Source organism: Muscardinus avellanarius (assembly GCF_963383645.1).
Source record: "Muscardinus avellanarius genome assembly, chromosome: 5".
Classification (NCBI taxonomy): Eukaryota; Metazoa; Chordata; class Mammalia; order Rodentia; family Gliridae; genus Muscardinus; species Muscardinus avellanarius.
In genome coordinates, this window is record NC_137790.1 from 76,957,808 (window position 1) to 76,985,697 (window position 27,890).

Sequence of the window (27,890 nt, forward strand, 5' to 3'; positions counted from 1 at the left end):
TCATGATGACCGGCTGACCCAATGGAAATGGCCTTGTGCACTGTTGGGCTTGACCCCGCTGCACGAGATGACTACAGTGAGGTAGGAGCGCAGCCTGGAGGGCAGAGGGAAGGGCAGGAGCCATGGGAGAGGGCCCGAGGAACTTCCACCTCCCCGGGGAGGGCGGGTGCTCACCCAGAGCGTCCATTTAGCCTCAGTACAGGCCAGTGAGCACCACTGTGTGGACTCAGAGAGCCTTCCTCTTCCCCCCTTCCCCACGGTGAGTTGGCAGTGAGCTTGCCAGAGAAAAGGCGTGGGTGGCTTATTTTGATGACGCAGGGCAGGGGGCAGCAGAGACGTTTGCATCCTCCTCTGTGCCCAGGCCCCAGAGGCGCGGACACCCAAGAGGCAGAGGGGGTGGAGGCAGCTGGGCTGTGCCAAAGATGGTGGAGGCACTGCGGGGGCCAGAGAACCAGTCCAGATGGGAGAAGGAAGCTGGGGGCCCTGCTGGCTTGAGGCCCAGACTGGTCCCTGACTCCAGCTCTCAGACAGCGGGCTGAGTGGAATCTGCCGTGTTGGGTGAGGCAGGGCAGCGGTCTTTGAGCACCTAAGAAATCAAAACGAATCATCACCAGAGGGCTCCTATCAGGGTTATGTGGCTTTATTTCAGAAACACACCAGCATCTCTCAGCAGCAGTAACACGGTGGTGGCTCCTTACGATCACCTGATGATCAGAGGTCACCTACACAGCACTTGGGCAAGTCACACCTTTGAGGTCACACAGCACAGGCACGACTCTGGGCAGGTAGCCACACAGAAATATACTTTTCACTGCACAAATTGGCCTTAAAAAAATACCAAACAATCATCAGGTCAGGGAAGAACCACCGGCTCTCTCCAATGAAGCAGCCCTGAGCTCCTGGCCCTCGCAGAGGACGAGGGTTGCCAGGGCACAGCGAGCAGGACTCCTCAGAATGGTGTGGCCGTGGCCAGGATGCCGCCCGACCCTCCCTCACTGCGGAGGGATGGAAGGGATCCGGCTGACGCCCACGGGTGGGGGCGAGCCACTGACAACCTGGTCTGTCTTCAGCGTCCCTGAGGCCCCCGCAGACCAGGATGCAAATAGCTCCTGGCCCACGCCGCTCCGCTCCCGGTCTGCTGACGAGGGCTGCTTGCTCCCGTTTCTTCTCTTTCTCTTTCTTTTTCTTTTTTTAAGAGAGCAAAAATTGAAGTAAGATGGGAGTTCCGGGAAAACTTTCTGGCTCCTCAGAGAATCGTGGCAAGATGGAGAGCGTTGTCTCCAGGCTCTTGCGGTTGACTCTCACAGGGGTCAGGAAATAGGAACCCCTTCTCTGTAGTGGCCCCTGGGCCCCACAGGTACATGAGATGGGGCTCCCCCAAGCCCAGGCCTGTGGCTCCTCCCATACAGACAATGGCATCTCCTTGCATCTGGTTCCTCAGAGGCCTGCACGGGCCTGGGCCACCCCCTGCTCCTTCAATCTGGAGGCCAGTGCAGCTGATGGGTGTCCAGGACTGACAGGAGGGGGCACAGGGAGAGAAGATAATCTGAGACTGGGCCCCGAGGAGGAATCTCAGCACTGGACTCAGCTGACAGGTGTCACCCCGAAGTGCAGGTGTAGCTACATTCATGTACAGATATTGAGGCAGGATTAAAGTCCCCAAACCTGCCCCAAGCCCCTCACCTACTGAAACCCCTTTCCAAGAAGCATGTGCTTCCCAGAACAGTCCAGTTCTGGCCTCCTTCCCCTCCTCTGCTTGGCAGAACCAGGTGTCCAGTGAGCTGGGCCACGCCACGCCGCAGAAGAGGAGACAAAGGGCTGGGTGCCCGGCAGCAGGGTCTTCTCTGAGGCCTGGCTGTGGCCACCTCTGGAGGTACCTCAGTGGACACAGCTCAGGAGGAAGGTGGGAACACCTCTGCAGGAGGGAGGACAGTGGGGGAGGTGGGCAGAGGGGCAGCGTCTTCTGCAGCGGCCCTCGGGGTGGGCGATCACACCTCCCTAGGCCGTGTGGGAAGCGGGCTCCATGTTTCCCTGGTAACGGGCCTCTTCTCCACGCCTGGGGCTGCTCCAGGTGGGAGGCTGCAGGCTTGCAGGAGGTGCTGCGCCAGTGGGGCAGCGTGACTGGGCGGCGGGCCAACCGCCTCAGGTAGCCAGGGCCAGGTGGCAGGGGGGCTGGCGGCTCCCGGAGGGGCCTGCGCTCCGCTCAGGTGGGGGACTTTGCCTTGGCGTTCATCTGGATTCCAGAACCTTCTCTTTGGGTCAGGGTGGCAGACCTGGGGAGCTCTGTGTGCAGGTCCTCACATTTCCTCTGCCATCATGTGCTTCTCTGAGTCATGTGAGCCAATTTACTGAGGGAGCAGCCTTGCTGATGGTGTGCCCAGAGAGGCCTTCAGAGGGCAGGCAGAAGGAGGCTCGTGGCCAGGGGCGGCAGCAGCAGCAGCAGCAGCAGCAGCAGCAGGGGGACCGGGGCGGTGACAGCTGGGGAAGAACAAGCAGTCAGCACCTGGACGCGCCCAGGCCGGTGGCATCATGCCCAGGAGTCCCGGTGGCCAGATTGCCTGGTGCTTGGCTCGCCCCAGCCTCCCTCCTTCTACCTTATTACAATTCTCTGTTCCCTTGGTTTCTTTGCGTATTTATTCGTTTCCAAATTATGCTACATGAATATTTATGTCGTCACCTCAAATCCTCTTTGGACGATCATTTTTAGCATTTATGTTCATTATGCAGGTCTATTCGGGTGACGAGGCCAGTGTTCTGCCAGCATTGCCCGCAGCCTCCCTGATCAGACCCTCCCTGAACACTCCCCCTGGATTGCTTGTGAAATAGGGGCCTCTGCTCTGGGCCCTGAGGCCGACAGCGCCCTTCAGTCTCCCAGGTTTTCAGTGAAGGGGCTGAAGGAGGCTGGGGAGTGGCAGGACCTTACCTGTTCCCGAGCACTGCTGAGACAGCATCCCCTCCAGAGCTGCCACGTAGTCGGGCCCCAGCCAGTCCAGGTACGTGGTTTTCTCCCTGACAGGCACTGCCCGGATTGTAGAATCTTTGAAAAGCAGGTCTTGGCCATGGTATTTGGAGGAGTCAAACATTATAAACCCATTCTCATTGTGGTCATCTCCGAACAGGTCCTGGAAGCACCATTAACAGCCCGTGTTTCACCAAGGTTGGCAGATGGTCGAGCAAGTAACTTCAGGGCACTAAGGCTGATCTGAAGTTATCAGCTCGACCGCTGATGGGCCTCTGTCATCCAAGAGGCCTGGGGAAAGATGTGTCTGGCGGCACCACCAATAAGATAGTCATTCAGAAACATTACGCCAAACCAGTTCTTGGATGCTGAACTGAAGCATGAGGTTTACAGGAAGAAAGACCCAGAAATGAGCGATGGGTCAGATCACTGAGTGTTCTGCTGGGCCTGCTTGGAGTTTCTCAACTTTTTCTATAAAGCTTTCCTGATCTATTTTTTGTTGTGTGTGTGTATGGCAGTAGGGATGGAACCCAGGGGCATTCTACCTCTGAGCTACACCCCCAGCCCTATTTTTTATTCTTTATTTTGAAACAGGGTCTCACTGAGTTGCAAAGGGCCTCACTAAGTAGCGGAGGCTGTCCGCGAACCGTGACCCTCCGGTCTCAGCCTCCCGGATGCTGGGATTACAAGCGTGCGCCACCACACCTGGCTTGGCACTTGCTTTTAATCGCAGGATTTGGGAGGCTGAGACAGGAGAACGCAGGTTTGCAGCCAGTCTCCGCTACTTAATGAGGTCCTCTCAATTTAGTGAGACCCTGTTTCAAAATAAAGAATAAGAAATAGGGCTGGGGGTATAGCTTGGAGGTAGAATGCCTCTGAGTTCAGTCCTCAGTATCATACAAACATACAAAAAAAAAGAAGAAAAAGAAAAAGAAAGAAAGAAAAGAGAGAAAGAAAAAAAAGAGAGAAAGAAAAGAAAAAGAAAAAAGAAAAAGAATTTGAGATGGAAATGTCAGTAGACAGTTGACTGTGCCTGTCAGGATGGAAATTAGGGCTGACAATGTCTATTTCGGAGCCATCTGTATATAGATGGTCTCTAACGACATGAAAGTAGATGAGATTAATGAGGGTGTGGGTGGAGACAGAAGAGGGCTGAGGACTGGATCCTGGAGTGCATGTCCATGCCAGGGAGATGAGGAGGAAGCCCCAGTGGAGACTGGGAAGGAGAGGCCAGAGGGTGGAGGAGAGCCAGACAGGTGTGGGCACCTGGGAGCCAATGCAGAAGTGCTTCCAGGGTAGGAATCTGAGCTCCAGGAGGGAGCTGTGGCCAGATGAGGAAAGTTGAGGTACAATAAGGACTGAGAATCAGCCGCTGGGTTTAGCAACATGGGCCACTGTGACCTTGACAAGGACGGTTTCAGGGCCCTGAGCGGCGTACTTTTTTTTAGGTCTTGGGATGGAACTCAGGGACATTTGACCTCTGACCTACACCCCCTGCCCTATTTTTATTCTTTATTTTGAAACAGGGTCTCACTAAGTTGTGGAGGGCCTCACTAAATATCTGAGGCTGTCGGCGAACCGCGAACCTCCAGTTTCAGCCTCCCGATTGCTGGGATTACAAGCGTGTGCCACCACGCCCGGCGCAGTCTACGTTTTCAAGCAATAACAGGAGGGGAATTGATGATTCCAGAAGAGAGACAACCCTTTGGGAGAGTTTTGCTCTAAAAGGGAGTGGGGAGCCAGCCATGGTAGCGCTCACCTATAATCCTAGGACTTGGGAGCCTGAGACAGGAGGATTTCAGGTTCAAGGCCAGCCTCCGCAATTTAGCGAGCAACTTAGTGAGACTCTGTTTCAAAATAAAAAAAGTAGGGATGGGGTGTAGCTTGGAGATGGAATGCCTCTGGATTCAACCTCTATTATCCCCCCGAAAGGGAGTGGGACTATGGTTACGAAAGGATGGTGAGGCCAGAAGGTTATTCAATATTTACAGATGGTAAACTGGGCGTGGTGGCGCACACTGGTAATCCCCGAGCTTGGGAGGCTAAGACAGGAGGATCGCACAGTTTCGAAGCCAGCCTCAGCAACTTAGTGAAAAAACCCTGTTTCCAAATAAAATATAAAATATGTCTGGGAGGATAGCCTGGAGGTAGAAAGCCTCTGGGTTCCACACCCTGTACCACCAAAAAGAAAAAAAAAATTACAGATGGTATTAGTAATAGCATATTTATATGTTAGCGAGAACAGCCCAGTTGAGAAGGAAAAATTAATAATGCAGGAAACAGAGGGGACAGTTGTTAGAGAAATGTCCTTGGGTGAGTGAAAATCACAGAACTTTGCCCCAGGTTCCCTCAGTTTCTTCCAAGGTCAGGTCCTGGCAGAAAAGGGGGCTTGGCTCAACACTGCCACCCGCCCCTCCTCAAGGCAGGCCTGCCCGGCTCACCTGGGCCTTATCCAGCAGTCCATACACGGTGAAGATGTTGGTGTCTGGCCGCACCATGACGGCGTGGGACGGCACCCGAGCCAGGTTGCAGGCTTCAAACTGGTGCGCCTCGGCCCGCGCCCCGTTGGGGCACAGCAGCTCATAGTCCTGCCTCTTCAGCTCAGCAGCCCAGGGCTCGGGATTGCGGCCTGAGGGAGAAGCGTGCGGAGAGGCCACTCTCTTCCAGTCCCTGACGCCCTTTGTGAGCGGAGGAGGTGGTGGCTGACCCGCTCCAGCCCCCATCCTCCCGGCGCTCTGCCCTATTACCTGGGCTACAGAAGTCCGTGGGGCAACTGTGATTAGCGGGAAGTAGGGAGAACCTTCTGTGTGCTAGGCCCTTTACAGATAGTGCTTGGCCCTTGTGATGATAGTGCAGGGTGGGTGCTATCACCCCCATTTTACAGGTGAGGAAATAATCGAGGCTCTTAATCCCTCCCAGGCAAGGAACTCCTTCTGTGCATTACACCCTTGGGTGCCGGGTCCGGGGTGAGATCCTGAAGGGGCGAGTGACCTCTGCTCTTCAAGGCTGATGTTCTCAAGCTAGGGGATGTATACCACCACCTGTGGATGTAGGAGGCTGGCAAAGAGGCCCTGCTGGCCGAGAGTCTCATTTGGTAGGTCTTGGGTGGGGCCCAGGAATCTGCATTTTAAGCCCACAATTCGGCCATGCTGAAGCAGGTGGCTGGCCTCAGGGCTTTCTGAGAAGCGCTGCCCTGGGAGTCATACTATTTTTGTGCCATCATGGGGTCTCTTGGTCTTCACCCTAAGTGTTTCCAGAAGGAACACCGGGTGGGTTCCAGGTAGAGCTAAGATGAAGGGCAAAGAGCGTCCAATTTCTATGTCCCTTCTGAGTCTCTGGGAAGAGATGCGTTAGGACAGAGTGGAGATGGCCACAGTGTATGGGTTTATGCCAGTGTCTGTGGCAGAGGCGGAAAGTATGTGCTGGGGGAAATGGCCTCCTGTCTTCAAAGTGGATACAGATTCTCTGACTTGCATATGAAGTGGTGCAAGCCAGAAACCCTGTGCCATGATAGGACCTCAGGAGTAGGTTTAAGGGTCCTGGGGCAGAGTGTTTCAAGCTTTATTCCCAGGTGAGTCCAGTATAAAAACTGTGTGATTGATAGGTCCGGGGTGGGCCCTGTCTTGGCATGGCTTGGGTTGTGGAGGGGTTTCCTTGTGTGGGCCAATGACCTTCTCAGGACCAAAGACTAGGTGCCAGCGTAAACTGAGGACCATAGAGAGGCCCTGCCACCCACCACACACCCTGCATGCCTGCATAAAGGCCTCCAGAGCTGGTCTCCAAACTGAGCCGAGTCCCCACATTTCAGTGGAGTATGGGCTGGACTTCCAGTCTAGTTAGATCACCACGTGTCATGAACACCTGGACATGAGCTGGAGGTCTGTTCTTGCCTCATGGCTCTTGGGGGGGGGGTCCCTGGGCTCCTGAGGCAGAACCTTGTCGGCTCAAAATCTCCCAGCTGCTGCTTGGACTCCAAACCCAGCAACACCTGGTTCCTGGATAGTGTTGGGGACAGGGAGCAGCCCTCCCTCCCCCCTCACATCTGTCCCTGCTCCGGCCCAAGCCCCCTTCATGTACCATTGGTGTTGTCAAAGATAGTTGTGTGCGTGACAAAGGCGACATCCCCTGCATTCTCCACCAGGCACCTGCCATAAAGAGCACGGGGCCGGCGTCAGATGGGGTCCTGGCTCTGCGTCTGCCCCGGCCACTGCTGCAGATACCTTGAATCACCGCTGCTGATACCTGAAGGCACCGCTGTAGCCGTAGTAGCGCTCCTGGCTGTTGCCCACACACTTGTTGCGGCCCTGCTCATCCCCCACGCAGAGCGCGCACAGTGCAGAAGGGTAGTTCTTGGGGTTGTTCACAGGCACACAGCTGGCGTTGAAGAACTCACTCACCGCTAGGGCAGGGGGGCAGGGCTGTGGTGAGGCCAGGGAGGGAATGTGGAGCACCCCCCCACGGATGTGCCCCCAACCTTTGCTTGAACTCGTTCAGGGGCAGGGAATGCAACCTTACAAGCCATTCAGTTCCTATCACAGCTGTCTGGAAGAGGGAGCTGACGACCACAGTGCCCTCTGAGTAATTCGATGGGTGGTTAGATGTGTTTAAGCCGGACACGGTGGCCTAGGCCTGTAATCCCAATACTTGGGAGGCTGAGACAGGAGAATCACAGATTTGATGACAGCCTCAGCAAGTAGTTAGATTCTTATCAACCTAGCAAGACCTTGTTTCAAATTAAAATAAGGCTGGGGGGTGTGGCTCCGAGGTAGAATGTTTTGGGGTTCAATCCCTAGTAACAAAAAAGAAAAGAAAAAGATGTGCTTATTTTTCCTGTTACCAGGGAGGACAGAGATCTGTGGCTAGTCTGCACCGGGATCTTGCTGGCTTCTAGCTGCCTGCCTTCCACCATGAATACTGCATGATTTAACACCAGGAAAGAGCTTTGCACATGGCATACGGCGGGTGCGTGGCAAACGTTTCTTCTTCTGTCCCTGTCTTAGCACTTGTATAGATTCTTGGGCACTTACCCAGATGCCTGGCCACTTTCCAACAGAGTCCCACAGATGCCCATGGGCTGCTGGGGCTGGGGACAGCCCCATGGCCAGAGGTTGGCACAGCCTGGGTCCACACACACACCCCTCCCGGGCCCACACATGCCAGTTGCACTCACAGTGAGCGATGGGCAGGGCCCCCGGCACCCCCTGCGCAGCAACTGGAGAGACCTCTTGGGTGCTGGGGATGTGGCCAGGCCCAGCTCCCAGCCCTCCAGAGTCAGCACAGCATCAGGATGAAGAGGAGGCTCTCGAGGGTGACCCCCAGATCTGGCAGCCTTCCCATCCAACCCCAAAGAGCTCCTGGCCTGCGTCCCTCGGAGGGCCGTACCTGTAAGGACGTCGCAGTGCTGGGGCCGGATGAAGCCCCTCTGGACAAGGGCGCCCACGGGCAAGTCCCAGCCGGCCGGGCTGCCGAAGCCCGGGTGGCAGGAGCGCCTCCCCCGCAACTCCTCCAGGGTGAAGGCGTTGGAGCTGTCCCGCTTCACCACCGCCACCGCGAAGTACGAGCTGCTCCTGTCCTCCGCTGCAGGAGAGGGCCATCACGCAAGGGGTCCTTATCGAAGCAGGGACCACTCCCCGGGGGCCCCAGCAGGCCCAGACCCCAGGGGGTGAGAAGTGACCCGGGCTCTGCCCCAGCCCGCCTGTCCTCCCCACCCAGCCTGTCAGCCTTGCCTTGCTTCCAGGTGCCATTTTTCTCACCTCCTAGGAGGAGAGCTGGGGCTGCATTTTCTCTAAGCCCAGAGATTCCTCACAGCTAGCAGAAGGGACCAGAGGCCCCAAGGTCACCACTAAAAGGGACAGAAGCCAAAGCCAAGCCCTGGCCCTGAGAGGTGTGGGAGGAGCCCACTAGTGGGCGACTGAGGGCCCCTTCCAGAGACCTCCGGGGCCAGGGAGGGGAGAGGCCCGGGATGCCCAATAGTTCAGTCAGCAAACTACATGGTGACCTGTGCTTGTATGGCCTGGGTTGCAAGCTAAGAATGATTTTATTTTATTTTTTTATTTTTTTGTGATACTAGAACCCAGAGGCATTCTACATCTGTGTGTGTGTGTGTGTGTGTGTGTGTGTGTGTGTGTGTGTGTGTTGCTGGTGATGGGACCCAGGGGCATTCTTCCTCTGAGCTACACCCCTGGCCCGATTTTTTATTCTTTATTTTGAAATCGGGTGCACTAAATTGCGGAGGGCCTCACTAAGTAGCTGAGGCTGTCTGAGAACCGCGATCCTCCAGTCTCAGCCTCCCAAATGCTGGGATTACAAGAGTGCGCCGCCACGCCCGGCTTTTATTCTTATTTTGAAACAGGGTCTCAGTAGTTCGATGAGAGTCTCACTATTTGCTGAATCTGTCCTCAAACCTGTGATCCTCCTTTCTCAGCCTACCAAGTACTGGGATCACAGGTATGCACTACCACCTCTGGCTCTAAATTTTTTTTTTTTTACTCATTAGTGAAATATATAAAAAGATATGCAAATGAGACCATCTGTGGACTACAAAGCCTGAAGTATTAATTTTGACCTCTTACACAGATGGGGAAACTGAGGCCATGCAAGAGAAGCAACCAACCTGGGGAAAGGCTCTGAGGGTCACCTGGAACTTCTGGAAATCCCGAGGGGTAAACTTTATAATACTGTCAACACCGCGCTCTACTCACCAGCATAGAGCTCCCCGGCTGCTGGGACCAGGCCGTACATCTTCCCTGCAGTGTAAATGTCCTCGCCCCTCAGGGTCACAGCGTCGATGTGCCCGGCCTGCAGGGAATGGAGCGAGCAGCTGGGCTGGTGGGCCCAGGATGGTTCTGGATGTCGGGATCCAACAGAGGTGGGAGGATCTGTCGCTGTGGGGTTTGCAGCCGAGGGAACCTGGGCTGGGAGCCCCTAACCTGCCTGTCTGCCCCTTCCTCTGCTTGTGCAGGTGCCTGGCCAAGAGGATGCTCCCAGGCTGCTCCTGAGGACTGAAGGCGCCCCACAGGGGCCTCCCCTGCACGGGCTCCGCTTCATTCATCCAACGCGGTTGCTGAGGTCTCCCGTGCCCCCTGTTCTCAGCAGAGCACAGCACCACCCCTGCTTTCCTGCTTGGTGTGGGGGTCTCCATGGATTGCAAGCACCCGCGAGTGTGTGAGTGCAATGCTCAAATTGTGTGAGTGCAATGCACACTCGTGCAATGTTCATGCAAATTGAAGAACAACCCACTGAGAGATGGCAGGGACAGGGCTGGGGGAGGCTCCTCCTGAGGAGGCAGGGGAGGGGGCCAGCCCTTGGCCTTTAGACCCTCCAGGTCACCTGCACTCACCCTACATGCCCAATCTGAAGCCCCATGACCTGGGGTGACCCCCCAGGACGCTGCAAACTAGTAATCAAGTCATAGTAGCAGCACCACCAAACCCAAGGAAAGGGGGTGAGGCCAGGGGTCTCCCTTCCCCAAACCCCTTCCCACCCTCTACTGTGTGAGCAGGACAGAGGGCCTGGACCCCTCTGGCTGAAGGTCCCTTCCCTGGGTCACTGTGGGGGAACATGAGCCACCCTGGACACTGTTCCCAGAGCCTCAGACGCCACCAGAATGAGAGTCACGGAACCTCTGGCCAGGCTCAGGAATCCCAGGTTGGCTCTTCCACAGGCCGGGCCCCTGGGGCCTCTGCAGGCTGAGTGGAGGCCCGCCTAGAGGCACTGAGCTGCTTGAAGCAGCCTCCAGGCCACAGAACAGCCTGCCAGGCATCAGGAAGTGATGACCGCTCTGCCCCAGCCTCTCTTTCCTCCATCCAGGCAGGGGCGCTGCTCCATTGACATCTCCCTAAACCCAGCTCAGCTCTGCAGATGGACTTCTGCCAGCCCTGGGCAAAGGGGCCGCGGCCCTCAGTGACCTCAGCCGAGTTACTCCTCAGAGTCTCTCAGCCTGGAGCTGCAATGGGCTATAATCACCCCACTCGCACCACAGTCTTGAGCAGCGATGGTGACAAGTTGGGCTCAGGACATGAGGATGGGCAGGAGCCAGGTCTGCCTGTCCCTCCCTCCCTTTTCTCTCACTAGGGATTAAGCCCAGAGGGGGTGGGGACTTTACCACCCAGCTACACCTCTAGTCCTTTTTATTAAGAGACAGGAATTTGCTAAACTGCCTGTGATCTTCCTGCCTCAGCCTCCCAATATTGAGATTACAGGTTTGTACCATCACACTCAGTTCAAGAAATTTATTTCTGACTCAATTGTTGTAAAAACCATTTAGCAAACAAGGCAAGCCCACTCCTACTGTGCTCAAGAAAAAATGGAGATTAAGAAAGGGGAACGGAAGGCCGGGCATGGTGGCGCACGCTTGTAATCCCCGCCCTTGGGAGGCAGAGAGAGGAGGATCGCGCAGGTTCAAAGCCAGCCTCGCTGGCTTAAGAGACCCTGTTTTCAAATAAAATATAAAATAGGTCTGGGAGTGTAGCCCAGAGGTAGAAGGGTTCCATCCCCAGTACCACAAAACAAAAAAACAAAAAAACAAAAGAGAGAAAGGGCAGATCGCAGACATCCTCAGCTACTACTTAGTGAGGCCCTTTGCAACTCAGTGAGACCCTGTTTCAAAATAAAGAATAAAGCCAGGCGTTGAAAATAAAGAATAAAGCCAGGCGTGGTGGCACATGCTTGTAATCCCAGCATTTGGGAGGCTGAGACTGGATGATCGTGGTTTGCGGACAACCTCAGCTACTTAGTGAGGCCCTCTGCAACCCAGTGAGACCCGGTTTCAAAATAAAGAATTTAAAAAAAAAATAGGGCAGGGGCTGTAGCTCGGAGGTAGAATGCCCCTGGGTTCTATCCCTAGACCCGCAAAATAAATAAATAAATAAATAAATAATAAAAAATAGGGGTGGGGGTGTAGCTCGGAGGTAGAATGCCCCTGGGGTTCCATCTGAAAAAAAAAAAAAAGACAAAAGAAAAAGAAAGAGGAAGGGGCTTGCCCAAGACCCCGGGTCTACTCCTGGCTCACCGTGGCACTTGCTCCCTACTCGCTCCCTGGGCTTGCGGCAAAAGAAGTGCCCCCCCAGGTGGCACAGTGGGGGAGGGGGCCCTCGGGGCACTGCCATCACTGCCCACCTGGCCCACTTCCACGCACCTGGATCTGCTCCATGCAGTGCTGGGGGGACTCGGCGGACACACACTGGATCTCTGGTTTGAGCCCCTGCCGGCTGAAGGCCACCGCCATGTCGCCACACTTCTGGATCTCGGGGGTGGACAGCACACACCAGCGTAGGTAGTGGGGCAGCCCTGCGCGGGAAGGGACACACTGGAGCTGGCGCTCAGCCGCTAGAGCCAAGTCAGACCCAAGGGAACCCCTGGTCTTTCTCTTGTTGGTCGTGTGGCCAGGGTACATTAACCAACCCTCTGATTAAACTTTTTCATACTGAAAGGGACTCACTGTACCTTGTTCGTAGGGTTGTGTGTGAGGGGCCTGAGGCCGACCACGGCTGCTGTGTATTGGAGCGTCTGGCATACCCCTTCCCTTGGTGGTGGGTTTATGGGGAAGGGGGTTGGCGGCAGGAAGCCCCCTTGTGTACTCTTCAATAGTCCAGGCTGCCACCGTTGCCCTCTGGCCTGGATCCCACCCCCTGGAGCAGGCAGGGTCTCCAGAGTACGGAGGTCCACTTAACTATGAAGATGCTTCCTCCCCAGCCCCCAGCGGCAGAGAAGTACAAGTGACAAGTTCCCTTGGAGGCCACAGGCACGTGCCAGGTCTCCTGGGAGAATGTCCTCCCGGTTGCCTCCTCAGAGAGCCCTGCCATGCCGCCGCAGCCTGGGACAGGCCGACTCACGGTTGGGATCACAGAGCAGGCCCTTCATGGCGTGCAGGTACTCGTGGCCCAGCCACGCCTCGTAGTTCTGCGTGGCGATGGGCACCAGCTCCGAGGTGGAGTCCTTGAACAGCAGGTTCTTCTGGCCATAGGCCTCCGAGCTGAACATCTGGAAGCTGCTGCTCTCGTGGCTGAACAGACGCTGCGTGTGAGGGCGGGCGAGGACAGGAGAGGGTGCCGCCGGGTCACCACCTTTCCCCCTGGTGCAGCCATCGCCTCCATCTTCCTGTGATCTCAGGCTGCACCCGCTTAGAGACCCAGGCCAGGTGCTACCTCTTCGGCACCTCCCCTCACCCATTCATGCTCCTCCTGTTCTTTTTTTTTTTTTTTTTTCAGTACCGGGTATGGAACCCAGGGGCATTCTACCTCCGAGCTACACCCCCAGCCCTGTTTTTTATTCTTTGCTTTGAACAGGGTATCACAAAGTTGTGGAGGGACCTCATTAAGTAGCTGAGCCTGACCACAAACCTGTGATCCTCATGTCTCAGCCTCCCAAGTACTGGGATTACAAGTGTGGGCCGCCACGCTCGGCCTCTCCTGTTCTGGGTCTCCACTTAGTCACACCCTGCCCCTTGGACACAGGACTGGTGGCCCACGTCATGATAGTGGTGGGGACAAGCGAAGGCCGGCAGCAGCCATGTGGCCAGGCACGTCAGCTTCGTGGGGGCGTCCCAGGGCTCAAGAGCTCACAGTGACACCGCGGTGGGTTCAGATGTGGCACCGAGAATGGTGGACTTTGGAACGCACTGGGTTTGCAGTGTGTTTGCTCTTGTGCTCTGGCTCCCGTCTTCAGAGGTACAAGCAGGAAGGGCTCTGCTCTGGCCAGCTTCCCTCCCCCTGCCCTGGCTTGCACAGGGCTCCCACAGAGGCCCCTGCTCTGGCCAGCTTCTCTCCCCCTGCCCCGGCTTGCACAGGGCTCCCACAGCCACGCTGAGCAGGCCCAGCTCCACCCCACAGCTTTGAGGGGCGGCTGCCTCATCTCACCTGGCCTTCGTTGAGCAGCCGGAAGATGAGGCCCCCATCTGTGTCAGCCCGGACCACCACTGCGTGCGCAGGCACCCGGGCCAGGTGGCATCGCCTCCACTCGGTGACGGGGGCCCGGCCCCCATCCCGGCACAGCAGCTCGAAGTCCTGCGACAGCAGCATCTGGCCCCAGGAGGGCAGGGTTTTCCCTGGGAAGAGGGATGGTGAGCTGGCTCATGTCCAGAGGGAGGCCCGGGGGTGGCTGAGGATGGGAGAAGCAGCCCGGGGCCCTGGGTGTGGCAGAGCTGAGGACACAGCACCACTGGAATGCTCAGGGTGACGGGTCTGTTTACTTATATTATCTACCCTTTACCAACATCTATTAATAAAATGGATTTGAGGTATCTGACAATATTACAACACAGGACTATTTAGAAGATAAGAAAAGCTTGGAGTCAAGCTGGTAGCACAAGTTTGTAATCCCAGTGCTTGGGAGGCTGAGACCGGAGGATCACAGGTTCTAGCGTAGCCTCACCACGTCATCAAGACTCTGTTTTGAAATAAAAGATAAAAAGCCTGGTGTGGTGGTGCACGCTTATTAATCCCAGCATTTGGGAGGCTGAGACAGGAGGATCGGAATACGAGGACAGCCTCAGCTACTTAGTGAGGCCCTTTGCAACTCAGGGAGACCCGGTTTCAAAATAAAGAATAAAAAATGGGGCTGGGGGTGTCGCTCAGAGGTAGAATGGCCCTGGGTTCCATTCCCAGTACTGCAATAAATACATAAATAAATAAATAAATAAATAATAAAATAGGGTTGGAGGTAGGATGCTCCTGGGTTCATTCTCCAGTAACACACACACACACACACACACACACACACACACACACACACACATACACACACACACACACACACACGAAAAAAAGAAAGCTCAGGAGGAGAAAGACAAAAATATTAGGGGGCACAGGCAGGGGGCAGGGGACAAGATGGAGACACACTGACAGAGTCCACCCAAAATTGTAGCCCAGTGAGCAAATGGCAATTTCCTAAAGCTTTGCCCACAACCCTAACAACGCTTGGTATATTTTAAGTCCTTTTTTCCATTTTAATTTCAATTTCTGTTTTCTTTCTTTTTTTTTTTTTTATGGTCCCGGGGATTGAACCCAGGGGCATTCTACCTCTGAGCTACACCCCCAGGTCTCACTAAGGTGTCGAGGCTGGCCTCGAACCTGTGATTGCACCATCCTCCTGTCTCAGCCTCACAAGTACTAGGATTATGGGTGTGCACCATACCCAGCTCTGAAAGGTAATTTTTAGCAGCTGCAAGATAGTTTAATAATTACTGGTATAATTCTCTCTCCCAGTCTCCAATGTTTTTCTCTCTCTTTGAACCTTAGGGGCATTTTACCTGTGAGCTATACCTCCAGTCCTATTTTATTTCAAAATAGGGTCCTGATAGTTTTGGGTTTTTTTTTTTTTTCTGAATTGGGATTGAATCCAGGGACATTTTATCTCCGAGCACACTCTCGGTCCTATTTTTTTTTTATTCTTTATTTTGAAACAGGGTCTTACTAAATTGCAGAGGGCCTCACTAAGTAGATGAGACTGGCAGCAAACCTGTGATCCTCCGATCCCAGCCTCCCAAGTACTGGGATTACAAGCGTGCACCATCATGCCCGGCTCCTGATAGGTGATTGAGAATATCGCTAAATTGTTGAGGCTGGCCTCAACCTGTGATCCTTCTGTCTCAGCCTCTCAAGTACTGGGATTACAGGTGTGTGCCACCACACTGGGCTCGTTAATTCTACTCTTGTTCTTATTGGGGGTTTTGCATAAAGATATGCCTTTAAAAAACTACTTCCTTAGATTACAAGTAAAACTTTAAAAAAGCTGATTTGAACCCAACACATTTCTATCCTTTTCCTACCTTCCACATCCTCCTGTTTGATTCCTCCTGAGGCCTGTGACCATGGCAACCTGTTTTCATAGATTGCCCTGCCCTGCAGATAATTCCACATGCGTTATTCTTTTTTTATGTCTTTTGCTTACCATTCTCAAATCTGGTTCATGTTCTTCTTTATAAACTCCAGCTACATGATACACTTACTGATCTTCCTCTTGTTATTCTGTGTGTGTGTGTGTGTGTGTGTGTGTGTGTGTGTGTGTGTGTGCGCGCGCGCATGCGCACATGCATGCATGTGGTACTGGGGATTCAACCCAGGGCATTTTATTTTTGAGCTACACTTTTAACCCTTTCTTAATTTTTATTTTGAAATAGAGTCTAGTTGCTGAGAGTCTATTGTTGCTGAGGCTGTCCCTGAACCTATGATCCTCCTTTCTCAGCCTCCCAAGTACTGGGAGTACAGGTGTGTGCACCATACCCAGCTTGGACTTACTTATCTAAACAACAAGAAGAGCCAGGCATGGTGGGCCATGCTTGTAATCACAGCATTCAGGAGGCTGAGACAGGAGGATCGCAGTTCGAGGACAGCCTCAGCTACTTAGGCCCTTTGCAGCGTCTCCCAGTGAGACCCTGTTTCAAAATAAAGAAAAAAAATAGGACTGGGGGTGTAGCTCAGAGGTAGAATGCCCCTGGGTTCCATCCCCAGTACTGCAAATAATAAATAAATAAATAAATAAATAAATAAATAAGACAGTAATTTAAAGAAAATAATAACAATAACGAGATATTTGAATAGGCCAAAGTCTGACTGATGGTTGCTGGTGAGTAAGAAGAGGAGTCTGCAGAAAGGTACATGAGGGAATTTTGGAATGAAAGGTCTGTCTTGGTCAATCTCTTGATTGTAGTGGTAGTCATAGAACTCTCAAAACTGCACTTCAAAAAACGTAAATTTTGCCGCAATAATTTATATCTTAATTTTTTGAGTGTGTGGTGCTGAGGGTTGAACTTAGGGGTGTTCTACCTCTGAACTACACCTCCAGCTCTATTTTATGTTTCATTTTGAAATGGAGTCTTGCTAAGCTGCTGAGAGCCTCACTAAATTGCTGAGGCTGGCTTTGAACTTGAGATCCTCCTGTCTCAGCCACCCAACTCCTAGGATTATAGGTGTGTGCCACCACATCTAGCTTATACCTTCATTTTAAAAAAAAGTGACTTTTAGACACATCCAAATGACAGAACATTTTATAAAATAACTGACCTGATTCTTCAAAAAAATGCCGATGCTATAAAACACAAAGTAGCTGGCGTGGTGACGCACGCCTGTGATCCCCGCGCTTGGGAGCCTGAGAGCGGAGGAGCGCAGGCTGGCCGCTGGCCTCAGCTGCTTACGAGGCCCTCTACAACTTAGCGAGACCCTGTTTCAAAATAAAGAATAAAAAATAGGCCAGAGGATGGGGCTTGGAGGTAGAAGTCCCCTGGGCTCAATCTCTAGTACTAAAAATAAATAAATAAATAAATAACAACTAACTAAATAAATAATAAAAAACAAAGACTGAAAAACTGTTCTGGGATCAAGGAAGCGAAGTGGCACATATCTACATCACATGTGTGATCAGAGACCAAGTTCTGGGGATTGAAGGCAGGGCATTCTACTTCTGAGCTACACCTCTAGCCCTTTCGTATTTTTTATTTTGAAATAGAGTCTCTCTATATTGCTAAGCCATAATCCAAGAAAAATTGGTACAAGGGACAGAATTGGGACAACTAGTAAATCTGGAACACTGACTGCAGATTAGGTAACATTACTGTATTAATGCCACATTTCCTGAGTTCAGTTTCTGTTCTAGGTTCACATATTATTTTTAGAAGATGTGTACTAGAATATTCAAGGACTTGACACAAGCAAATATGTCCCCTCACCCACATATGTATAGACAGAATGCTAGATCAAATGTGACTAAACGCTAAAACTTGAAATCTGTGTAAAGAATAGAGAATTCTTTGAATTATTCTTGCAGTGTTTCTAAAGTTCAATTATTTCAAAGTTTAAGTGATAAGTGTATAATGGACCAAGACATACATAACACTATTTTGTGTGTGTGTGTGTGTGTGTGTGTGTGTGTGTGTGTGTGTGTGTATGTGTATGTGTGGTACTGGGGACTGAGCTCAGGGGCTGCATCCTCTGGGTACATTCTCTGAGCTACATCTCCACTTTATTTATTTATTTATTTATTTATTTATTTATTAGTACTGGGATGGAACCCAGGGGCATTATACCTCTACCCCCAGGCCTATTCTTTAGTCTTTTTATTTTTGTTTTTTTTTCAAATAGCAAGAAGATTTTACTTTACTTTATTTTGTATCATGTATTTTTTATTTTTCTTATTTTTAATATATATTTTTATTAGTGCATTGTATTTATACATCATAATAGGGTAAAAAACTTGTGTAGACATAAACGCACACATCACCCAGGAAGCCCCCACCCAGTCTCCACCTATATATAATATAATATTATGTAAATATATATTTATATAATATAATATTATATTATATATTATATAAATATATTTATATAATAAATATATATTATTTAAATATAAATAAATATTTATTTATTTATTTTGCAGTACTGGAGATGGAACCCAGGGGCATTATACCTCCACCCCCAGCCCTATTCTTTAGTCTTTTTATTTTTGAAACAAGGTCTCACTGAATTGTGAGCCTGAAAGCAGCACTGCACCGGAGTGCACCCGGCAGGCCCAGTCCAAGGCCCCCACTCACCATCAGTATTCTCCAGCACCGTGCTGTGCTTCACAAAGGCCACGTCCCCTGCCCCTTCAGCCAGGCACCTGTGAAGGAAAAACCACAAGTCTGTCTGGGGCTGAGAGCCCACCCCAAGCCCCTTGGCCCACCCATCTTCCAGGCTGGAGGTCTAGCCTGGGCTGCTGGGCTAGCCTGGGCACACAGTTCTCGGTCCTGCTCCCTGACTTGCTGGCTGTGGGCTTTGCTGACTTGTGGGCTCTTCCTAGCCCTGCCATCAGTCAAGTGGGGATGAGCAAGCGGCTCCCCAGGGGCTGCTGAGGGTGAGATCCTTTGCAATCACACAGACCTGCGCAGCCTCCCTTGGGCCAGGAAGGAGCAGGTCTTCACAGGCAGCTGCTTTCATCGCAGCCTGGACATCAGGGTGCTTTGAAGATGATTCTGCTCCGAGGCAGAGGATCAGACTAGAAGGTCTTTTTATGCTACACCAAAAAATCCTGAGTAGAAGAGGCCGTGGTATTATGTGATTCTCCATGTCACTGCAGTGTGGGAGGCAGGTCTGGGGTAAAGGGGCTACTTGGAGCTGGGCGTGGTGGCGCACGCTTGTAATCCCAGCATTTGGGAGGCTGAGACCTGGAGGATCGCGGTTCGCGGACAGCCTCAGCTACTTAGGGCCTCTGCAACTCAGTGAGACCCGGTTTCAAAATAAAGAATAAAAAAAGGGCAGCCGGGCGTGGTGGCACATGCTTGTAATCCCAGCATTCGGGAGGCTGAGACCTGGAGGATCGCGGTTCGCAGACAGCCTCAGCTACTTAGTGAGGCCCTCTGCAGCTCAGTGAGACCCGGTTTCTAAATAAAGAATAAAAAATAGGGCAGGGGGTGTAGCTTGGAGGTCAAATGCCCCTGGGTTCCATCCCCAGACCCGCAAAAAAATAAAAATAGGGCAGGGGTGTAGCTCGGAGGTAGAATGCCCCTGGGTTCCATCCCCAGACCCACCCCCCAAAAAGGGGGCTACTTGGTTCTGTATGCTTGGAAGATAAGCAGGGGTGGGATTGACATTGGGCAAGGCCGCCAAAGAGCTGAGGGAGTCGAGAAGGATGGACAGATGGCCGAGGCCACAGGGAGGTGCCTGACTCTCTCTTCTCTCTGTGCCGCAAGCCGCCCTTGCGCGGAGCGCACCCGGAGCAGACATGCTGCGTGCTCCCTGCTTGGGTGAGGATGCTCAGGACCAGGTGGCCGGGGACCGGGAGGTTTTTATTCCATGTTCCCTCCCTTGGACACAGGTGGAATTGGATTGTGAGCTGTTAGACTCTCTTTTGGGTCTACGGAGGGCTGTCCAAAGTGCCAACGGGAACCAGCTGGAGACAGGACCAGCCTTGGTTGGAAACACCAGAATGGGGACCTGGGAGTGGCCAAACGACTGCTTTTTCCATTTTCTTCTCTCTGAGCCCTCCCGTCTCTGAGTACACCAAACATGTTGATTTTATGAGCAAATCCAGCCTGGCACTCTGGTGATGTTTATAAACTAGTTGGGGCACTGAACCATACAAAGGGCGCTTTGATGAGATGCAAGCCACGCTGCCACCCTGCAGCCTGTCTGGGCAAAGCGCTTTCCTGCCACCTCCCCCAGCCCTCCCCGACGCCCTTACCGGAAGGCCCCGCTGTAGTCATAGTATCTCTCCAGGGGGCTCTTGTCACACACCCCCTCCCCAGAGCTGTCACCCCGGCAGAGGCGACAGAGGGACTCAGAGTAACTGGTGTCTCCTGCTCCTGGGACGCAGCTGCCCCCAAAGTAGTCACTGACAGCTGCGAGAAGAAGGCAGAGAGGGTATTCAGCAGTACTTTCTTTGGACCCAGGCTGGAGTCAGGAGGGGCCTGGGCTCTGCAGGGGTCTCATCTGGATACTTTTTGTTATTTTTGTGCTAGGGATCAAACCCAGGGGCATCCTACTTCTGAGATCCACCCCAGCCCTATTTTATTCTTTATTTTGAAACAGGGTCTCACTAAGTTGCAGAGGGCTTCACAAGTTGCTGAGGCTGGCTGTAAACCTGCGATCCTCCTGTCTCAGCCTCCCAAGTACTGGGATTGCAAGTGTGGGACACCATGCCTGGCCTCATCTGGACACTTCTGAGAATCCATTCACCTGAAGGCTTCTGTCCCAGAACTGGAGAACTCAATCAGATCAGTGATTCCCAAACTGGGTCCACTGAAGTGGCAACGTGCGTCTGGGCGGGGATGGCTGCTCAGGGGACACACTGTCTACTCACAAGTGAGTAACACACAGGTCAACTGAGTATCACCCGAATGCTGTTCTCTCTGCGGCGATGTGAGTTGATGAAGGGTAATTATTACTTAACGAGTGCCACTTCTCAAAGCATGGTGTGGAATGGGAGAGGGAACAAGCAGGCACCTCGCGGGCGTAGAGGTGGATCCCCTGACCTGCGTGGATTGGGGGCCCCTGGCATTGAGGTTCTGGGTGCACTTTCTTCCCAAATATTTGTCCTGTGTTGAGGGATGACACCCACTGCCTACGTTGCACGAGTCATGCTCAGCACCCAGCCAGGACGAGCCCTAGAGGAGCAGATAAACTACACACACCTGCCGCCATCTGAGAGGCCAGCCCCCAGGCTGGGGTGTGCTGGTTTACCCCACTGCCTGGGCTCATCCGCCCCTTGGCTTTCTGGGTTTAAATCAGCAATATGTTTGGGTCCTGAAAAATAGTGTTTCTGATCCTTCACATTTCTAGATGCAGCGATGGGCGACAGGTCTCCATTGGGGGCTCACTGCCTCCCCACCACGGGTTGGGCATCGTGCCTGCCATGTCACATTAAGCCCCGCGGCAAGTGACAAGAGTCATGTCTTGTAGGGGCCAACTAGCCAGAAGCTCACATGGTGGCCACAGGGCAGAGGATACAAGATAGAAAAGGCCCTGGAGGAGGCGGGACTTTCCTGCAACATAGTAGGGCACAAGATGGATGACAAGTCCTTGGGGCTCCCAGGTGAAGGGAGAAGATGAGCAGAGGAAGGAGGAGGAGCTGGGAGCCCGGGGCGGCCAAGACACTCACCTTTGAGCACGTCACAGCCCATCACTGAGAGACGGCCGCTCTCCACCAGGTAGCCCACCGGCACATTCCAGCCCACAGTCCGGTTGATGCCCGTGTGGCAGGACTTCACGCCCTTCAGGGTGTTAATGGTCACGTTGAAGTTCCTCCTGACCACAGCCACGGCGTAGTAGGAGGTCCCAACCTCTAGGGGCGAGAATGGGGGAGTGAGGGCAGCCAGGAGACCATGGAGACCGCGGGGTGTGTGTGTGTGTGTGTGTGTAGAGCAAGCAAGAGGCATGAGCCACGTCTTCCAGCCTCAGGAGGTGGATTCTACCCTAAGATATGAATTCCTTCCCAATTCCCCCTTCTCCTTCCCAAGCCAGCTGGCGCTTAGCTGGTCTGCACCTGAGCATGTCAGCGAGCCCCGCAGCTGGACAGAAATCAGAAGTAGCCTGCACAGCTGGGCGTGGTGGCGCACGCCTGTAATCCCCATGCTTGGGAGGCTGAGACAGGAGGATTGCATAGGTTCAAAGCCAGCCTCAGGTACTTAGTGAGGCTCTCAGCAACTTAGTGAGACCCTGTTTCCAAATAAAGTATAAAATAGGTCTGGGAGTATAGCCCGGAGGTAGAAAGCCTCTGGGTTCCACCCCCAGTACCACCAAAAAACAAAACAAAACAAAAAAGAAGTAGCCTGCACATCTTTTGCTGTGCATCGGCCTGGGCCCTTGAAGACCCTGGAGGTGTGAGGAAGGGAATCGAGGTTATGGGGAGCAGAGAGAGCAGTGCAAGATCTTCCCCAGATTAAGGAAAACCAGTGCCTCACTGCTGAGAGAACTGGCGATGTGGTCCCAGTCACGAGAGACTCTGAATGGCTGTGGGTGTGGGGCGTGCTGCCCTGCAGCCTTGTGAAGACCCTGGGCCAGGTGAGGCTGCAGGGGCGTCCAGGCAAGACAGAGGACTCCCCAGTGGGGACTGATGACCAGATGACTTCCCATCACACAGGCACATCTCTGCCTTTTCCCTCTTTCCTGAGTCTGGCCCCGCCAACCCAAGAGCTTGGTCCAGTCCCAACAGACTCACCCAGCCTTGCTTTCCTTCTAGTTCCTGGAACCACCTCCATCCTTCCACGTAGGATGGTGTCAGGCTCAGCTTAAATGGCCCCTCTCCAGGGAAGGGCCTGTCTGCTCTGTCTAGGCTTCTGCAGCCTTCCCTCTTCCCCTCACAGCTGTCACCTGGTTTCTGTATTTTGGGGTGTCAGTGTTCACTCTGTGACCCCCGCTCTCTGAGACAGAAACAGGGGATCTTATGACTACTGGCTGCTCATGACCAGGGTGCAGTAGGTGCTCAATAGTGGCCTTGAATCAGAGAGGCAGAGCTGCACTCCAGCCCACAAGGCTGCTTCCAGACTCAGCACTAGGGAGGCTGAGACAGGAGGATCTCAGGTTCAAAGCCAGCCTCAGCTACTTAGTGGGACCCTGTTTCAAAATAAAGAATAAAAGGCAGGGCGTGGAGGCACATGCTTGTAATCCCAGCGCTTGGGAGGCTTAGATAGAAGGATCGCACAGGTTCGAAGCCAGCCTCAGCTACTTAGTGAGGCTCTCAACAACTTAGTGAGACCCTGTTTCCAAATAATGTATAAAATAGGTCTGGAAGTATAGCCCGGAGGTAGAAAAGCCCCTGGGTTCCACCCCCAGTACAAAAAAAAAGTAAAAAAAAATAATAATAAATAATAGGGTTGGAGCCTATAAATAAAAAATAGGGCAGCTGGGCGTGGTGGCACACGCTTGTAATCCCAGCATTTGGGAGGCTGAGACCAGAGGATGGAGGTTCGCGGACAGCCTCAGCTACTTAGTGAGGCCCTCCGCAACTTAGTGAGATCCTGTTTCAAATTCAAGAATAAAAAATAGGGCAGGGGGTATAGCTTGGAGGTCAAATACCTCTGGGTTCCATCTCTAGACCCAGAAAAGATAATTGGGTTGGGGGTGTAGCTCAGAGGTAAAATGCCCGTGGGTTCCACCCCCAGTACTGAAAGAAAAAAAAAGAGCTGCCTGGTTTGCAGGGTTGGACTGGGCGTATGTCATGGGACAATCACTCATGCCTTCTCTGGGTGAGAGCCTGTGCGAGGTAGCAGAGGGTAGACGAAGATGAGGACTGGGCCTCCTTGGGGGACAGACAAGCAGGGGCAGAGCCCTGGGAGAGGCGAGTGGGAGCTGTTGCTCTGGGAAGGCAGGAGAGAGAGGCCGTGGCGGGGTACAGGGGCTCTGGCAAGCTCCAGGGAGGAGGTGGGATCTCACTGCCTGTGACCGGGTGGCTGGTGCTGGACAGCAGCAGAGGGGGAGGTGCCAAGCACAGGTGGAGCTGAGACTCACTTGCTGGGGCGCAGGGATGGCGCAGGAATAGCAGAGCCGATGTATCCTGGTCTCCAGGGCTCTGCAGTTGTCCCCCAGCCCCGTCCCACCCACACAGCCTCTGACAGAGAGACTGGCATTTGCAGGTAGCTGGGGCCCTACTGACACCTTGGTCACCCAGGCTATAACTCCACACCTGAAACTCCACACCAGGAACGGGGTGGCCCTTCTGCAGGGGCTCACTGGGCAAAACCTAGGGGGTTGCTGGGCTTCCCGCAAGGAAGAACAGATGAGACATCTATGTTCCTGGCTCTGGGCCCTGGGGATTTCCAGGGAGACCTGGGGGTTTATCAGAGGACTTGTTGGCCTGTGAGTCCAGAACTGCCCTGTGGACAGGGCTAGTGGCCTGCTCAGGGTGGCTACGGAGGCCTCTGGGGTCCTGCTCTCCCCTCCCCCCGAGCTGTACCTTGATCGTACACTTCGCCCACCACGGGCTTTAGGCCATGCTCCTTCCCTGCCTCATAGATGGCGCCTCCGTCCAGTGTGATCGCATCTGCCTTCTGGGCCTGGGGAGAAGCCTGCAGTCAATCCCAGCCCCTCCTGCCAGAGCTGGCCACACCTCCAAGCACCCAGGACCCTAGGACAGCCCTAAAGGTCTGCCCTGTTCTGAAGGGCCCAGGCATAAGCATGGGGTGGGAGAGGAGAACAAGGCCCCACCCCAGAGGGTCCCTGGCTGGGCCAAGGACTCAGCTCATTTTACCAACTCTGCTATTTTAAGGTAGCTCAGGGTCTTGCTAAGTTTTATTTTTGAAACAGGGTCTTGCTAAATCGCTGAGGCTGTCCACAAACCTGCCATCTTCCTATCTCAGCCTCCCAAGTACAGAGATTACAGGCATGCTCCTCCACTCCCTGCTTTGACTATGCTTTTTTTTTTTTTTTTTTAACTGTACTGGGGCTAGAACACAGGAGCATTCTACCTCTAAGCAACACTCTCAGCCCTATTTTTTAATTTTTTATTTTGAAACAGGGTTTCAGAGTTGCAAAGGGCCTAAGTAGCTGAGGCTGTCTGCAAACTGTGATCCTCCTGTCTCAGCCTCACAAATGCTGGGATTACAAGCGTGCGCCACCATGCCCAGCCTAACTATGCTGTTTTTTTTTTAAATTAATTCTAGGCAGAGACAGGAGGATCTCACAGGTTCAAAGCCAGTCTCAGCTAATTAAAGGGGGTCTTTTTTTTTGTCTTTTTGGACTGGGGATCAACCCAGGGCAGTACACTTGCCAGGCAAGCACTTTGCCACTGAGGTACACCCTAGCCCTCAGCTACTTAGTGAGACTCTGTTTCCAAATAAAATATAAAATAGGTCTGGGAGTATACACTGGAGGTAGAAAAGCCTCTGGGTTCCACCCTCAGTACCACAAACAAACTTATTAATTCTTAATTTTACAGCACTCAGATGTGCATAGTGAATAAAAATCATGTGCTACAGAGCAATGAAAAGCGTTTCCCTTACTTTTCTGTTTCCCAGCTCCTTGCCTCCTCCACTAAGCCAGGTTTTCTTGGGTTTCCCCTTCAAGTGAGTCTGTGCAAACCGAATCCCATAAATGCTCTCTTTAGTTTTGTTCTTTTTTATTTTTCAACACAAATGGCAGCGCACTGTTACTGTGCCATGGGTCCACGGATGAAATGAAAGCTCAGGTTAATTGGTTTCTGCCCTCACGACTCAGACTGACCCAAGGCCGGCCCGTGTGGGTGGGTCTGTGACTGGACCGGGTCCAGGGCTGAGCTGGGAGGAGCCCCAGGTCTCCTGGCGCCTTCTCGGAAGCCTCTGTCCCTCCCTGTCATGCCTCAGATCACCAGCCAGTGGCCAGTTTGGCGGGTCTCCGGCTGCTGGGAGCTGCTTCCCCACCTCCCCCGGGACCCCCACGCCTCTTCTGCAGAATCCATACAAGCCTCATTCTGGAAAGCTCCATGGACCACCGAGAGGCCACTTCAGTTACCTCCCACCCCGGTGGGTGGGTCCCGCTCTCGCAGGAGCTCCAGTGAGGGAAACCCTGCTTCTCAGGGACCTTTCCCCACCGCACCCATCGAAGCAGTGGCCCTCCCTCCTCCCTCCTGGCCTGGCTCCGGAGGAAACAACCAGGCCCTTGTGCCGGGAAGCTCAGGAGATCCTATCGCCCAGGCCTGGCAGGGGACGCGGCCCCTCTCCGGTGAATGAGGCCGTTGTGCTGGCGCGCCTCCTGAGTCACAGCCCTCTTGTCCGCGGGTGCAGGGAGAGGCCTCACCGTGATGAGCTGGATGCAGTGGTCGGCCGAGGTGCCCTGGACGCAGAGGAGGGAGGGCTGGATGCCTGCTGCCTGGAAGGCCTGGCTCATGTCGCTGCACTTCAGCTGCTCTGGGTCCGAGGTGGTGCACCACCGCACCTCCATCCCGCCGAGCACTGGGGACAGGGGACAGTGAGGCCCAGCCCCACAGAGGCTGGCTCTAGGGTGCTGTGTGCCCCATCCGTCTCTCATCAGCTCTGCCTCCAGCAGAGGTACAGGCACCGAGACAGACAAGACATGGCCAGGCTTCTGACCAGGGCCATGGCAGGTGGGGTGGCTCTGACCCTGCGCCACTCCAGAGGGGAGGGAAGTCTCCACCACTCTCCACAGCTCTGGGCTGGAACCCAGAGGGAAGAGGGAGCACTGGCCATGGAGTCTTAGCAGGCTCTGTGACCTGGCAAGTTCCTGCCCCCATCCCGGCCTCCAAAAAGAAGGTGCTGGCCTGGGCTTCCTCTCTTAGCAGGTCCCGGGCGTGGACCTCCTGAGCTGGGCATGCAGCTGAGTTGAGGGGCGGGGGAGGCTGTCTGTGATTAGGCGGGTGCAAGCCCCCCCACCTCCCGTGGGCACAGCTCAGGCCCCTGGGGCACACACAGGGAAGATGGAGGAATCAGGAGCTTGGGTCCAAGTTCCTGCTCCGCCAGCTGAAGATTTCAGGCAATATTTGACTTCTCTGGGGCTGTTTCCTCTTAGGGGAAAGCAGATGAGAAACCCACGTCATGCTTTGGAGGTAAACCTGTGTACAGAGCCCAAGGCACACATGTCCTCCTGGAGTTTCACTTGGGGCCCATGCTCTGACCAGGTCAGGGTCCCAGAGAAATCTCAGGCCGGCAGGGCCCAGGGAAGGGGCGCCAGGGTCCCTTGGGGCTGATGACTTTGCAGACCCGAGCTCCCCACGGCACCCTGCGGCCAGGACCCCCACCGAGGACAAGCTCCTCAGGGCCGGGTCCCCTCCCATGGAGCTGGCGCCCCGCAGCCCCCAGCAGCCCCAGCGCCCGAAGGCTGACCGCCCCCCTGCCCCTCCGCACCCCATTCTCTCCGCCCGGAGGCTGGTGGGTGCTCTCTGTGTGCTGATGAAGAATGCGCCGCCCGCGGGCAGGGCGGCGGTGTGAACCCACCCTCTCAGGTGCGGACACACGCGACCCCACAGTCCGTGGACTCCCGTGGGCCGGACGCGAGGAGACCCAGCCTCGGTCCTCCACCTCCGCCCTTGCGCCTGCAGAGTGGCTGAAGAGGTCTCCTGCGGCCTCTCGCGCCCTCCCTCCGGCCCTCAGTCTTCTCCGATCTCCTTCCTCCAGAAGGCTCAGGCAAACTGGCTGCTCTGGGCCCCTGGGCTCTCTCCGGACTTCCACGCCCCTCGGGAGCAGCCACCGCCGGCCCTCCAGACACCCCAGGGCTCTGCCCATCACCCTCTGGCGCGCCTGTCCCGAGCAGCTCTTTTCCAAGGCCCGTTCCCTGCCGCCTCCTCCAGGAAGCCCTCCGGACGTCCCTCTGCCCGCGCCCGCGCTGGTTCCTTCCACCACCCTTATCGGACCCCGCGCCTCGATCCTTCCCTATTCAATCTCCCTCGCAGGCGGGGCTCAGGACACTTCGCAGCCCCCCCCCCCATTCTACTGGGGAGCTCCAGCACCCCGCCCGGGCGCCTACTCTGATGGCGGGGCCTCACCAGGGCGCAGAGCCCACAAGAGCCACAGAGTCACGCTCGGGCCCCGCAT

The 27,890-nt window shown here is 54.1% G+C and overlaps 1 protein-coding gene across 1 annotated transcript; it reads right to left on the bottom strand.

Moving 5' to 3' along the window:
• MELTF (melanotransferrin) lies at positions 1 to 27,890 on the bottom strand (the record flags this gene model as incomplete). The annotated part of the gene is made up of 18 exons (XM_080696542.1): positions 1 to 586; positions 839 to 1,185; positions 1,412 to 2,202; positions 2,924 to 3,122; positions 5,401 to 5,588; positions 7,037 to 7,104; positions 7,202 to 7,358; positions 8,342 to 8,536; positions 9,661 to 9,757; positions 12,096 to 12,247; positions 12,793 to 12,973; positions 13,816 to 14,003; positions 18,486 to 18,553; positions 20,114 to 20,270; positions 21,530 to 21,712; positions 24,323 to 24,422; positions 26,140 to 26,294; positions 27,842 to 27,890. The coding sequence occupies 18 exons, from the start codon at positions 27,888 to 27,890 to the stop codon at positions 1 to 3; spliced, it is 3,861 nt and encodes a 1,286-aa protein (XP_080552668.1).